General features: G+C 38.5%; 1 protein-coding gene across 1 annotated transcript; it reads left to right on the forward strand.

Moving 5' to 3' along the window:
- The first annotated feature begins 2925 nt into the window (after window positions 1-2925).
- On the forward strand, window positions 2926-11391 carry LOC140227598 (uncharacterized). Its single transcript, XM_072308016.1, has 4 exons — window positions 2926-3038; window positions 4695-4733; window positions 10528-10642; window positions 11246-11391. The coding sequence occupies exons 1-4, from the start codon at window positions 2958-2960 to the stop codon at window positions 11389-11391; spliced, it is 381 nt and encodes a 126-aa protein (XP_072164117.1). The 5' UTR covers window positions 2926-2957.
- The last annotated feature ends 4403 nt before the right edge of the window (window positions 11392-15794 follow it).

The following is a 15794-nucleotide window of genomic DNA, read 5'->3' on the forward strand; positions in this document are numbered from 1 at the left end:
TGCGCGCGGCGGCTCCTTTGAATTAATTGCATGCATACGCGCTGTACTGCCGGCCGGCCGGCCTTTCTTCGCTTGTGCATAACATGTGTGGCGTACGTATACTCGTACTCTTATACACGTACACTTTGTACAGTACAGTAGACCAAGCGTTGTGGGACCGGACGCGTACGTGGAGTCACTTTGAAGGGCAAATTCAACGATTTAGCAGGTTAATTCTCACGCCGTTTTCAGAGTATGTTGTCTAGTAGGCCATATGAGGAGTCTATATCAAGTATTTAAGGTAAAGGGTGCATATTCTATGTAAAATAAGTAAGTTTTCATGCGTTAAGTGTCCGGAAATCCAACCCCCATCATACTTATACTGTATGTGCGGGATTTCCGAGTGCGACGTGCGTAAATGTTTGGGACGAACATCTTCGGACGTCTTGACCCACAAAGGTACGTGAAAAATGCTGAAAATGCTGTTAGTTTTCGAATTTTCGACCCATTTTATAAAACAAATGATGCACAGGATTATTTCGTGGCGTTAGTGGAGGCGTACTCACTCTCGGGTATTTACAATGTAGTGCATGTTTCACAATTGTAAATACCCTCGAGTGCACTGTACGCCTGCACTAATGCACTCTATCCTGTGCATCATTTGTATAAGATAACAACTACTTCCTCGGACATCTTCTTGAATAGGTAAATTAAGGTCAAAGGTCAAAAGTGTTTAATCCTGTATCTTGATGAATACACGTCCTATCTTTTCCACATTTTGCACACGTAAGGACCATGTTGCAAGAATTATTTCATAAAATAAAAACTTTTTGATGAGATGCCATCTTGGCTGTGTAAAGTGGGATCAAAGATCAAATATACTTTATTCTGTATCCTCATAAGTGTATATGGTATCACCGTCATATTTTGCACACACATGGACCTCGATAGATGGATCATTTTGTAAAGCAACGACGCTTTGGTCGGACGCCATTTTGGCTGTGCAAACAAGGTATTATCTGTATGGGAGTACATTTTCTCTGGATATTAAAAATGACATGACTGTCTTTATCGAGCACTAGCTAATTCATCCTTTAGTGAATTTCTCCCAGATTTTAATATGTTGTAACTGAGACTTTGGGCTATCGTTCGTGTGCTCCATTTTTTTTTATTGGACGTCGGGAGTACGTCCAAAAATCTGGTTGAAATTGACGCTTAGTTCAATGTCGGGAGATATGTCTTTCTTTCGGTAACTTTCTTTGCAATAACTCAAGAAAAGCACGCCCTTTCACCCCATCTTTTGCACATGCTTAGTCCATGTCACGTACATCATTTCATAGAATAACAATTTATTCATCAGACACCGTCTTTTCTCATGGGAAATTAGGGTCAAAGGTCATAAATGTTTTGTCCTGTATCCTTGTATAAGTACTTGACCTATTTTTGCCATATTTTGCACACGTATAGACCATGTCGCATGAATCATTTCATGCATTAACAACTTTTTGCTCAGATGCCATCTTGGGTGTGCAAAGTGGGGTCAAAGGTCAAAACATATGCCCTTTCCATTTTAAATCTGTAGTCATGACAGGTTTGATTCCCTTTTCTTCGATTTTCTTCGATGAGAATCTCAGAAATTATTTAAATATCGGATCACCTAATTTGTCAGCCTTGACAAATCCTCGAATCTAGTTGATTATGAATTTGTGTGTTTGTGTTTATCTGTCAATTATAAAGTTATCTGATGTCAGTTGTAAAATTAGCATACTTATAAGGGCTAGCGGTTTAAGCAATCAAGATACATCATCAAACAAGCAACCCGCACAAAACGTACCAAGAACATGACATTGTTGAGGGCTACAGCCGGAATGAGTTAATCCTGTCTTTGATGAGCATTTTAGCTAAGTACTCATTTGAACGCTTCTTTCTTAGGCTTGTCAAACAAAAATACGTCACCAGGTCAACGCTGGGTCCCATATAGTCTACAAGATGTGCAAGCAGGATCAAGCTTGTCAATCTTCTAACTACTTGTCCAATATCAGCTCCTGCAAGACAAAAGCTGACAACACTAAAAACGGTATGGAATTCACCTGTCTGTTTTGCTGCCTAGGGGACATGTGCAACAGTGCCGAAGAATATAGTGAGTATAAGATATGACTGAAAATGTGTGTTTTTTTTTTTCGTTTTTTTTTTTTCAGGGAGATACTTCTACTGAGCCCTATGTCGGTCTAAATTATTTTGTCGCTCTTTAGTCCGATGAGTGAATAAGCCATGCAATCTGAAGATACATTCTACTCATGAGCAGATATAAAGCTCAAATGAAAAGAACGACATAGTGAGTCAAATGATGCGCAGAGTTCTAATGAGCAATGTGAAGAACAGCGCCTGATTGTTGTTTGTTGTTGTTGTTGTGGTTGTTGTTGTTGTGGTTGTTGTTGTAACGTCGCATTGAACGAATAATCTAAGCCTGCGAACATAAAAGCAAGTTGCAAGCCAAAGTGGGTAATATCTGGCTTTATCAACAGCACGGGGTTACTTGAATCCCTGATAGTTGCGAATTGGTCTATTAGAAAAAAAAATAATTTGAAATATGAACACTTGCCAGACGGTAACTCATCTATTATTATATTCAGGTCTTCTACCTCGCATCATAAGTTGCTTCTGATAACCAGAAAGCTTGCGGAAAGTGTGTTGTAGATATAACAGATGCACGAACAGCAAGATGCCCGCAAAGTGAGGGATTCCAAGTTATAGAATATCTTAAGCTGATACATATAGATAGAATATCTTGTTCAGTTGGTATATTGCTATTAAGGTCCTTGGAAGAAAAATAGCCATAAATTCGGATATAACAGTAAATCAGATCTTTTCTATTAGCCTGATTGTTTTTGATTTTCATTTGCATGTGTCTGTGTGTTTACATGATTATGTTCGGCATAGAATCCGGTAATGAAACGCGCGTTACTCCAACAAATGCCATGTTTTCAACGACAGAGGGAGACATCACTATTGCATCTCCACTGTTCACGTTCTGTGGGCCAACCAGTTCATCCCTTCAGGTTAGCAAAAAAAAAAAACAAAAAAAAACAAAAAAAAAACAAAAAAAAAAACAAAAAAAAACAAAAAAAAACAAAAACAAAAACATTATCATGAATGAAACAAATCGACATAAATAAGGAGATGAAGAAAATATTAATGTTTCCTCCCAACTTAATATGCAAAATGCAGAACACACACCCCCCCCCCCCCCACACACACACAAACAATGCATTTAGATATTATCTTTCATTTCATGTATCATCTAAACTTTACTTTCACCTAAGTCAACAGACACATACCTATGGGTAAGATATGATTTGAGTACCCTGGCTTTTTCCTCTTGACCTGACACACTATCTTCATTGCCTATGTTATAGTCCGTTCCATAATTACCAGCATTCATTGCTACCTAAGCCCCCGTTCCACTATCACGATGTGGGTCCCGATCTATCCAGCTCTTTCAAAATCGGGGAAGAACGGCAAAAGCATACAGAGATGGGTTAAATTTTTTAATTGTAAGCGTCGTAGGAGCAGCCTTGTGACGACAGAGCAAGAGCGGGCATATTTTCAGATTGGCAAGTATTTTTTAACATATTCAATATTATTCTGCGCCGCCATTGAAATCGGTGAGAAATCGTTGTGATTGCATCAGTTCTGAGGTCAGTCGTGGCAATCGATGATAGTAGAAAAGTTGTCTACGATCAACGCGATTGCCATGACTGACCTCAAGATCTGATAAGATGTCATGATATATGATATACCACGATTACTCCAAGATTCAGACCAAGATTTCAATCGCCTACGCAAATCGTGACAAACACAAACGAAATTTCCGACATCAGCTGCTAATGGTCAATCGTTGTGCGCATAGCGGCTCGCACGACAGTGGGAAACTGGCATGTAAAACCTATCATCATTCAATACATTTCACTGCAATGCAATGTAAAGGGGCTATTCTGAATTGATTCTCTCACAAGTATTGATGATAATATCTTTAAGCGTATGCAGCCTTATGATATTGCGTTGTTATCAACAATAAATAATGTTTAAAATTAATACTGCTGGAAAGGAGCTCGCAAGATTAGACGTGAGGTTTTCGCCGGGTGTAAATTAAATTGGTACTTGAGATTGCCCCAGGGTCAACTATAATGGCAGGGTCTTTAGATCACAATTTCTATCGTGCACTGCAATTATTAGGCTGACTGGATTGTAAATGTAACGCCATATCAGTATTTATGTAAGTAGCATTCGAGAATGACAGAAGTTACGTAAACACAACCAAAAGGAGTAAAGTCAAGTGGAAATAAAAGCATCTTTTCGTGACTGTGAACGCTATGAGGAAACGTAGGCATCTTCTCTGGAGTGACTTCTAACAAAAGTCACTGCACAGACACACAGAACTAGAACATAAAAAATGTCATGTTTAGCGCGTCTTTTGGCGTGTTGAAAACACAAACTTTTAGCACTGCATGCAGGTCAGTGATATTTTATGTCATTTATCCGAACACTGAAATATTTCACTTTTGAGCTTGGCTCGTTCTGAAACTGATATCCAACAATGAATTTCTGATAGATAATTTGCAATGAGCTTATTGGCAATGATTGGTTAATAGGCAGACGTACCTTTCAAACGTTTGATCAAAATGTTGTCCATTACTTTTTGTTCTTCATTTCAGAAATGTGTCCAGACAGCCGCAGACAAATGGGTTGGACGGGTGAGTTGTTCCTCGCTTTGTTTTTGTTTTCGTTTATTTTCATCTGTTTCTTTTTTCTGTATGCACTGGAGGCTCTCTCACTGCGATGCGCGTTTGTATCAAAAGAAGAGTAAAAATATCAATCTCCTAGTATCTCCTATAGTCTCCTGAAGCGACGTGACCACACAAATGTACAATAGGAATTGAAGAGAGGAATCAAGCCAAAAATCTTGTCAGAACCTATAAAGTATCTGGAGTCCCTTCGTGATCACGAAGGGACTGTGGAAGGAAGCAAAGAAGAAAATATTTCATTATTCAATAAAGTATTAACTGGCTTTGTGCTTAAATTAAAGGACACGTTCACCTTGCAGAATGTTTGGAAATAAAATGCAGCAATATTAGTAGAATAAGCATCATCGAATATTTGAGGAAATCAGACAATCCATTCAAAAGTCATGAATTTTTAAAGTTTCAGTGCCCGTATCGCTAATTGGAAGACAACTACATACAGTTTGTGATGTCATATGCGTAGTACAATAAAATCAAAATATAAAGACAATTCCGTAAAATTTAATTTTTGTTTGAAACTTCATATTCCCTCAAATTGTTAGTGACGTTTGTTGAGGGTAATGTTATTCCCCCTGCCTTCTGAAAGAAGCAAGTCCATTGCAAGTGCTCTTTCATTATGCGAGAAAAGTGAATATAGAATTTCCCTTATATCTTCTTTATATCGTTCTACGCTTGCGATATCACAAACTGTAGTAGTCTTCTCATCCAGCGCTGGTAGCACTGAAACTTTAAAAAAAAAATCATAACTTTTGAACCGATTGTCCGATTTTCCTCTAACTTTCACTGATGTATTCTACTTTATATTGCTGCATTCACTCAATTCATACATTGTGAAGTGAACTTGTCCTTTAACCAACTCTAAGGCTAGTTAATGGCTCCTCGGATAAAGAAAAGTATATCAAGATTCGTGTCTTCACGTTTATGTTCAAGGAAATGACACGTCATCTGGATTCTGTGTGGTAAAAGTCAGCGTTTTTTTTTTTCTTTAAATGACATTTCTATTGTGCAACATCTGGCATACAGAGCGTATAAAAAAGTAGTTCAATTTTGGAGGGCAACCATTTCCTTATTGTCAGAAATGGAGAGCACAATGTTGATTGTAAGAAAATGGGAACTCTTCCTCTTTCCATTGGTGCCTAAACGTGTTATGTTGACATAATGCCATGCATGACTGAGCACATCAACTAGACAACAATAGCCGGGTTCACACGTACAAATTAGCGGGATGACGATCGCGATGCTCATCCCGAGTTTTTTTGCGAGCGTCCACACGTACCAAATTAGCGGGATACTGATCGCGATCGGTATCCCGCTAATTTGGCGAGCGTCCACACGTACCGAATTATCCCGCTAATTGCCGATAGAGATAACAGCAAAGCCTGCAAAGTGGGTCACACAGCGCCCTTCTCTATCACCACCTGTGCGCACTTACCTTTGTCCATTGTCTTTTACGCGTCGGTGGTGTGGTTCGCGCGCTGTTTGTTATTGTTCTCCAAAGAGGTGAAGGACCTCTTCGCAGAGGCCTCGCTGTTGTGATGTGCGCATTGCATGATGGGATGTAAAAACTCGAGATTCTAATCCCGACCGTTCACACGTACCAGCGCGGGGCCAATTATCCCGCTAATTGGCGAACCAGCGCAAGATTTCTTGGGATTAGCATCGCGATGCTTATCCCGCTAATTTTCGGGTTTTTTCTGTCCACACGTGCAAAAAACTCGGGATGACGATCGCGATGCAAATCTCGAGATTTGTATCCCGCTAATTGATGTACGTGTGAACTCGGCTAATGACAATTCGCACTTTTTCACAGTTTGAGTGTCACATGTCTCACTGAATGGATGAGATCTGTTAAAGCCCCTTTTACACTTTCACGGATCGCATTACGGATGACCACGGATCGTCGATCCGGGGTCATCCGTACTGTTTCCGGCCTGATCGTGTTGACTCCGTGAAGTCATCCGGCATTATCCTTGATCAACCGGCATGCCCGCGGAAAAAGATAAGCTCGCTTAATTTTTCATCCCGGACATCACGGATGAAAATCAATACAAACTTTTCCTTGATGGCACCGTCTACTCCGTGTTGCCGCCGTATTCCTTCCTTGTAGGCACCGGCTATTCCGTGTTGCCGCCGTATTCATTCCGGGACAATCCGTGAAGACATCCGGACGTCCGTGTTAGCATCGGCTTCGTCAGGGATGAAAAATTCGTGTATTTTGCCAATATAAGCTCATAAAGTCCATGAAATTTGCTCACATCTTCCCCCATCAGTACAGCCAGCAACCCCTCAAACTGTTCGAATAAGGGTGGGATTTCACGGAGCACGCGAACGATTTGCGAAGGACGCGAATGGCAAAATCCAGCATTCGTATTTTAGTCTGCAAAAGATCGCCAAACGAACGTGAGGGTTCGGAAGTGTCGTCAATTGTTCGCGAATGTCGTTTTTACTTCGGCGAGAATTTCAAAAAAGTTTGAAATTTTTTGCGAACCTTTTCCGCACACTTGGTCGTGATTTGCTCGTGAATTGTTCTCGAAAGTGTCTTTAAAGCCTCATCATATGCGCAAGACCTTCGCAAGACACGCGCGATGTTCGCAAAATGTTCGTGAAACCCAAAATAGACTCCGAAACTTTGGAGAATGTCTCGCGTATGTTACGCGAAATCTGCGAAGTTTTTCCGATCATTTTACGACGTAATCGCAAACTGTTCGCGTACCTTTTGAGACATTCTCGCGAACGTTTAACGCACGTTTGGGGGATGTATGACCTATACGTTTTCTACAAATAAAAATTGTAGCATACATCTAACCATCAAACAATTATTAACAACTATAGTAACAAAAGAAATTAAAGACTAGCAAAGAGAAATAAATGTTTGATATGCGAAAAAAATCGCAGAATACACTTAAAATTAATCTAAAGTATGTAAAATTTCATTTGAACTATAGAGATTATGTGTTGGAGGAACTGCAAAAAAAAAAAAAAAGATCAAATGGTTTATAGTGGAGATATGTCCTAGGGAAAAAATATAGGCAAGCACACAATAGAGAAATGAGAGAAAAAAGAAAGGAGAAATAGAGGAAAGAAAAAAATTCAACTCAAGACAGCTTCCACCTCTAGTTGAGTACATTTTCTCCCATGATTATTGAACATTCTTCGTTGTTCGCATTTCCGTCGCGTGTTCTTCGTGTACGTAACATGCTGTACTTTAGCAATGATACACACGACATTCGCACATACGTCGTGGAAACTTCGCACAAATTGCGCAAGAATAGTTTTCGGCTTCATTGTCGGAAAACATTCGGAGAAAAATTTTTCCGAATGTTGGATTTTGTCATTCGCGTCCTTCGCAAATCGTTCGCGTGCTCCGTGAAATCCCACCCTAACTGTAGCCTGAGAAGCTTCAGTAGGCCTAACCCACACACATTTCCTTGATGTTTTTTTTTTTTGTGTGTGTGTGTGTGTGTGACTTGATTTGTTTTGTTTTGTTTTATTTGTTTTGCTTTGCTTTGTTTATGTCATGTTCCCGCAAAATGAGAGTTTGCAACAAGAGATTTGCCTGATGTCGACAAGCCCAGGCGTATGTTGGCTGCTGTAGATTTTCTGGTGTGCTTGTTATTAGCTCTGGGGGCATGTTGCCCGAGAATAATAAAGTATCAAAAGCAAAAGTAAATGTCATCTGTCGACATTTTAGGGACATCCGTGAAAGGACCGCGAAGGGACCCAGTTGCATCCGTGTTCTTCCTTGATATCCGTGTTAGCTCCGTATAGTTTCTGCTGTGGTCCGCGTTCGTTCCTTGTCTGTCCGTGAAGGCACCGTGTCCGTGTAGCCTCCGTACTTGTCCGTGTTGACACCCAGTTGGGATCGTATTCACACCGGCATTGAGAGGAAAATCGATATTTTGCATGCCAGAACACCACGGATGACGATCCGTGATCATCCGTGAAGCAATCCGTGAAAGTGTAAAAGGGGCTTAAGGAAAGTCGACAAAGTGCCTTGCTGCAGGGCAAACGTGTTGGGCTTCGTAGGGGGGAGCCAAAATCACGCTCATTATTGTGATTCAGAAACGTGCACTCTTATCCACTCGGCCACTTTCACTTTTCTTGCATAAAAAAGAGCACTTGACCTGTCTCTTTCAGAAGGCAGAGACAATGATATGACCCTTTATTAACGCCAGTGACAAGTCAAGGGAATGCGTACCTTTTTTTTTTCAAAAAGTGAAATTTTGTGAATTTTTTCTCTATATTATTATTCCATATATTCTTACGCAAGTGATATCTTTAGCTGTAGTAGTCTTCTCATCAAGCAGGGGTGGCAGAGAAAATTTAAAGACTCATAACTTTTGAACGGATTGTCTGATTTACCTCAAACTTTTAATGATGTGTCTGACTAATATTGTTGCCTTCACTCAATCCACACAAATAATATTATGAAGTGAGCTTGTCCAGCATTAAAGGAGCCAATTCTGTCTTGAATCTTTTACAATTTATCACCTGAAGGCTGAGAAAAGCAATTTGGACTATAAAAGATTCATTCATGTGGCAAAAAAGAATAATGAAAGTATAAGATATGTATCCTACTCTGTACCATTTCGCAGATAAGATATTACTCACTTTACCATAATATTATATAGAATATCAATATCAATAATATTTCATTGTAATTATTTATAGTCAATTCGCAGGAAACGTGCAGGATATTGAATGATTGCCAAGTTGCCGAACGAACAGATGGCTTTAATAAAGTTCGCATCATCGCATTGTTATTAGTACTTATGCATATTGTTTGCTTGAAATAAATGTCATTGAATTAAACGATGGTTCAACCGAAGATTCGCCTGTATTTGCTGCATGGCATGGCGGGAAAATATGCCGCTGATTGTGGCAAGCGTCAGGGTGTGGAAGTCAATAAACCAAAAAAAAGTAATAATCTTGTGTAGGTATGCTTGAACGGTATTTTAAACACACTACCTTCAGCAAAATTAGGACGGACACTCTAGCACATTAAAATGGAAAGCGCCGGTTGCCATACAGTCGGCGGACAAATACAACAATCGCTCTATAGCTATTTGGATGAAATTTATTCGTAGGGATCATGGTGCTTGCAAGACAGTTCTCTGAGGATCATGGTATTATGCTAAACATGCATCTGCGTTTTTAACAGTACTTTTGGCTGTAGATATCATTAGCCTTCTTCCTTTTGAGTAGATTATGTTTAGTTGGTCTTGTGTGCGGATCCTATGATCTATCTGCCTTATCTTTCCAACTCGATGGCCCTCGTTTTCATGATTCTTGTGTATCGTTAGGTTTGTGTGCAAATCTCATTTGAAATGTCTTTCCTATATATCGGGAGTATTCGTGACATTCTACCGCGAGGGCTGTTGCTCAAAATCCATCCGAACACACATCTTACTCATACCACTGATTCTCTTTATGTTTGCAATGTAGAATGGGATTATCTGAAGAAGAAACGAAATTATACGTTGCTGCAATGTTGATGATGTGCTATATGAAAATGGTTGGATGGGAATACCCCCAAACGAACTATCGATTGAAGAGAGAGGTCATTGGCCAGTTGGTGAATCTAAGAACACACAATCTGGAAAATGTACATTCCATTCTAAGGAGGTGTAATAACATAAATTCCAACGATAAAGATCCTGACCTGATGCACTGCCTCTTCCCTGTGCCTTTTTACAAGCATTTTTTAGACTTTTCTTCTTCTTTCCTTTTTTTTTTTGTTTCCTAGGCACTTTACTCGGACAAGAATTCGTACGACCTGATCGAATATCTGGATCATTTTGAGAAGACTGTATTTACTCACACTGAACTCCAGGAGCTGAACGTCGGAAAATCAAGCATAGGTTGTGTGAATAACTAAACATTTGCCATAGAATCATGCATACAATATATGATTCATGCTTCCCTTTAGTTGTAAGCTGATAAATTAAATGAATGGCATAAAATCAACTAATAGCTATAATTCATACCGAATTGCCCAATGTTTCTCTCGTTTCTATGGAATGGGTATGGTCTCATCTTTTCTTTTTCTTACGGCCCCTTTTCATTTTCGTCTTCTTTTTTCCTTCCTTTTTCTTTTTATTGTATGTTCACCTTTCTTTCCTTATTCTATTCCTCTCCTTCCAATATCTTTTCATCGTGTTCATAGAATATTTGATTTTCATAGAAATCGATACACTCTCGTTTCTGTTCTTTTACCTTTTACCTCTATATGACCACTGTGTAATATTTATATCCAAAGTCTTCCTCTTATTTCTTGTCCTTTTTTTAAATTAATGTCCTTAAATTTCTCTGTCATGAGGAAGGCTAAGTTTTCCCACGTTCACGCTTCCATCCATGATCCATCTCTTCACCGCGATATGTATAGGAAATAGTATCATGATTGAACTTTTTTTCTTCTAGTATTTACTATCGCTTGAATCTCCTCCCCCTTTATTTCCTCGCAGAAACGGTATTTGCTCCTCTGTTTAGGAGAAATGGCGGATTTGAGGGTTACCGAAGAAACTTCACCCTTGAAGAGACTCTTGGTGCTGAGTCGGCTATTTTCATCGAGATTCCATCGGCAGCCTTTGGTGAAGGCAAGTGGTCCTAGAATGTTTCTGCAGAACGTTCACACACACACACACACACACGCGCGCGCACACACACACACACGCACACACACACATACACAAACACAAATTTGGCTCTTGAAAAGAAATCCAAAAGAAACCCCGAAAAAATGATAAAATTAATAACAAAACACATGACTTTACAAGGGTTCCGTTTAACTTCTCTTCAATGACATTGTGGTCACGCAAGCCGCCAGTTACTGGTAATCTAATCTGAAATTTGCAACAACAACAACAACAACAACGACCACAACAACAACATTAACAAACTTCGAGTCTTTTTCATCTGATGATTGTGTTGCTTGGTAACCAGCAGTTTGGACATCTGCAATGTATTTTCGTTTACTGCACTGCGATATTAACGTTGTAAACCACAAAACATAACAAAAGTATCGACAGTAAAAAGAACATGCTATGAAAGAGTTATCCACGTATTCTGTGTATTTTCATGCTCTTTTTTTTTGGGGGGGGGGATGGGAGTTACTAGTATATCAATTCCTTACTTATTGATCGCTCGTGAATGTGATGGTACTATTGAGAGTAGATAAGTCTTCTTCTTCTTCTTCATACTGAAAGAAGAAGAGGAAGAAGAAGACTAATGAGAAAGTTGTCAAGTATTTGACATCATCGCTTCATCTAAATTGCACGTGGCTGCGACTAATGTCACTGTGAATCGTCAGGATTTATAAACTTATTCATTTCATGTCCGATTATTGATGAATGACTACCATTTTGACTACCGTTCTATATCTTTCATTTAACTCTGTTTCTTAATATAATGGTCATCTTATAGACATGCAGTTGACTTGCAGTGCAAACGATGAAACAAAAGTTTATATAGTTAAAACATTATTTCGGATATCGCTTAAGACTTGCTGGAATATGGTGTTGATGAGTAAAATGGTGATGTCTTTGTTGTACATTCTGATAGAGTAAGTGGAAATGGTGGATATACTTGAGGTGCAAATTTGTCTGTCCATCAGGAATAGTAGCAAAAGCGATAAGATACTTTAAAGTATTTATAAGGTATGAAAATATATGTGATTATTTGGAATGAATCCATGTTTCCCCATGTATTGCAGAATAATACAACAATGCTATTAACACTTAAAAGTATACATGCATGCATTACTAAAATATATCTTGATTTTGCGGCATAGTTATTATATTTCAGCAGTTGTTGTGGTTCAGTGCGTAGGTTAGATAGTGGATTGTTTAAATCGTACAAATTTATTAATGACATGCACATTGAAGGCATTGGATAGTGACCGCACGGGAGACAAACACACCTAGATTATTGGTGTGTGTGGGGTTTTTTTTCCCCTGCAGAAAGTAACGGAGAGATTTGGGTCGTTACCCGTGTTCTTCATGGCGTTGGGAACCTATCGGTCAACTTCCGAGGGTGAGTTAATATGTGGTCCAGTGGTGTCGCCCAGTGGTCACGCCCAGTGGTCAACATTCTCTTTTTAGCTTGCGTCCTGTTCAGTTTACTGTCGGATGAGTGATGTAACAATTACAGTGATGCTTACAATGTTGCCCGTTGCGGTCTTTTTTGGGGAGTAGAGTAAGGCCAGTCAGGTAAATGTTAAAGCAATTTGACAAATCAATGTTTTCGCTGTTTATGCCAAAAACAATTCTAGTAATTGATTCCCGTTTACATGTCTTTTCTCCATAAGACTTTCAATCCCAAGGAACACGCCTATAATAACATTAGATCGCAGCTATATTTCTTTTCTTTCCTCATCCCTGGGAGATATCCTGTGTGCAACAATTTTGTTTGAAGTTACAACCTGTAAGAAAGCAGCTAGAACTGGTTTATTCCTCTACTATAAAGGATTAAACAGTGAAACGATTGCAGTCCCTAAAATGAGTGTTTTCCCTACATTATAATTCATACATTTTATCTCATTGAGATGAACGTTTTGAAATCCTGAACGTGAACCTATTTTCAACTGCACAGAACACGCATTTATAGGAAATATGAGAAATTTATCATTACCTAAGCCAGAATTACCCGTGATTTGGACACCGGCAATGATTTAACTTCTTTTATTCAATCTATTTATAGGGAGAATTTGACTGCGATTAACTCATCAATTATCAGCATACAAACGAATGCATCAACGACACATCTTCTGAACAACGTTACCATGGTGATACCTGCCCCCGAGGTGAATGACCTCTTCTTTTTTTTATACACTAAAAATGAAAGAGAATCGATTAGTATCATTGAACGTCTATGAAGCTAGGTCAAATTTTCTACTTTTCCAGAAAAAAAAAACAATTGTAAAATTACAATGCCACCTTGCATTCTCTGGACGGCATCTCTATAGTGTAGGAACTGCTTTCATAAGGCATCACCATTTTCTTTACCACGACTCCTTTATGGTATCCGAGTATCCATGATGCATCTGGATACAGTCTGGTGCATTTCGGATACAACGATTTGTCCAAGAATGAACCCAATATCTCCTGACCGAATGTCCCGACCGTCATCCACTCTATACACCACAGTGCTCTCAACTTACTGTATTTTGCGATTGTTTTAATGCAATACTTTGTTTTCCTAAGTAAGATAAATTGAAACTGGTAATCGAATTAATCTCTCTTGTCTCAAACCCATGAATTACAGTTGGCCACACTTAAGTCGTAAAAGATTATATGAAAATTATCGGTATAGTTCCCCAGACTCTATGCAATTTTTTCAAAGACAAGATATTATGGGAATCACTTAAAAAAACGCACAAGCTAAAACTAGAAATTTGCCAAATTGCAAAATAATAATGCATCAAGTTATTGATCATTACTTTAATTAGAAATTCTGAATATACAACATCGTTAATGATTGCTAGAATAAATTTTAAAGGACTCAAGACCCCAACTTTTCTAAAGATTTCACGAAATTGGGTCCTTTGCACTCTGTAGTGTGAATTAAATGTTGTTTCATCACGAAAATAATTGCATGCATGTGTTCTCTTTAATCTCTGTCACATGCATGCTCCCTTTCAAGAGCGAGTAATACATGTCTTATGGATGAGTTCATACCAATCCCAGTCTCACATTTTGTGTGTGTGTGTGTGTGTGTGTGTGTGTGTGTGGTTTATTTTTCTTTCATCTCTGTCACACGTTCCCTTCAGATCGACTCCGAAAACTTCTGTGTATTCTGGAACACCAGCGCAGAGCGGTAATTTGTTGATGAAGCTATGCTAGATGATATTCTTTCACATTCTCTTTGATTAGCATGTATATGTATTCAATCGTTTGAATCAATTTTGGGGTGAAATGGAGTGTATAAAACAATCCTCCCCCAACAAAAAAGACGAAGCAGCACGAATCACACACACACACACACACATCACACACACATGTGAAAACATAAAGAAGAAGTTTGGGATTTTGTTTTTAACACTCATTTCGGAAATTCTAAACAAATAATTATATTCAAAAATAGCAAAATTATAGTTTTCAGTAGTACAGAATGTTTTTTTTTTTTGGGGGGGGGGCTTTTATTGAAAAAGTATATTGTGTACATGAAACTTAATACAGGTTTTAGGTTTGATCCTTTCCATATTTAGCTAACATGACTAAAGAGGATGATTGTCAAATAGGCATCCAATGAACGGCAAAAATGAAGTGAAATTTGTAGAAAGTCATTATCCTCTTCTTTCCAAGTTAACCCAAACGTTTTTTTTATGTACTTTGCATCTACTTTTCTGCTTTCCTTCGACACCACAGTTTCATTTTTTACAATCCGATTTTTCCTCGAATTTTGTATTGTTGGTGATTTACTTTATGTACTTCTTACAGAGACAATGGTATGATTTTTTTTTCAACCACAGCTATAATGAGTGGTCAGATGAAGGCTGCTACACATCTTGTAAAGATTTTCTTTGCACCTGTGAGTGTGATCATCTGACAAATTTTGCCCTGTTGGTCCTACCCGCAGGGTCAGAGGTAAGTTTCTGCTGTAACAGGCTTCTAAATATCCTGGCATGCATTGAAACGTATACGATATACCCTCATACTCCTAACCGTGCGTTAAAGGTATAATTCATCATTTGCAGAAGAAACAAAAACCCAGCATAAGTGCTTTAAAATCATTCTAAAATGTGAGTTAGGGATAGAAACAACCACTGTAAAAATTTGAATCTGTATAATCAATGTTAAGTATTGTTAATAACACAAAATGTGAACAATAGTTATGATAAAAATGTTTCCAGACTAAACCGTCTACAGTTATGGTTTAATGAGAAAAATACTGACACATTATTTTTGGCTTTATTGCAAAAGCTGTATATGGTAGGATGTTTTGTGATACAACAGACCTTCACATATGCATGAAATGTGATATCTTGAACATTTTTTTTTTCAAATCACTCTCCCA

This window comes from Diadema setosum, chromosome 4, assembly GCF_964275005.1.
Source record: "Diadema setosum chromosome 4, eeDiaSeto1, whole genome shotgun sequence".
In the NCBI taxonomy this organism is placed as follows: Eukaryota; Metazoa; Echinodermata; class Echinoidea; order Diadematoida; family Diadematidae; genus Diadema; species Diadema setosum.

Excerpts from the sequence above, each read along its gene's own strand:
- LOC140227598 (XM_072308016.1), top strand. The coding sequence starts at position 2,958 with ATGTTTTCAACGACAGAGGGAGACATCACTATTGCATCTCCACTGTTC. Across the intron at positions 3,039-4,694 it reads CAACCAGTTCATCCCTTCAG|AAATGTGTCCAGACAGCCGC; the intron begins GTTAGCAAAAAA and ends TCTTCATTTCAG. Across the intron at positions 4,734-10,527 it reads CAGACAAATGGGTTGGACGG|GCACTTTACTCGGACAAGAA; the intron begins GTGAGTTGTTCC and ends TTTGTTTCCTAG.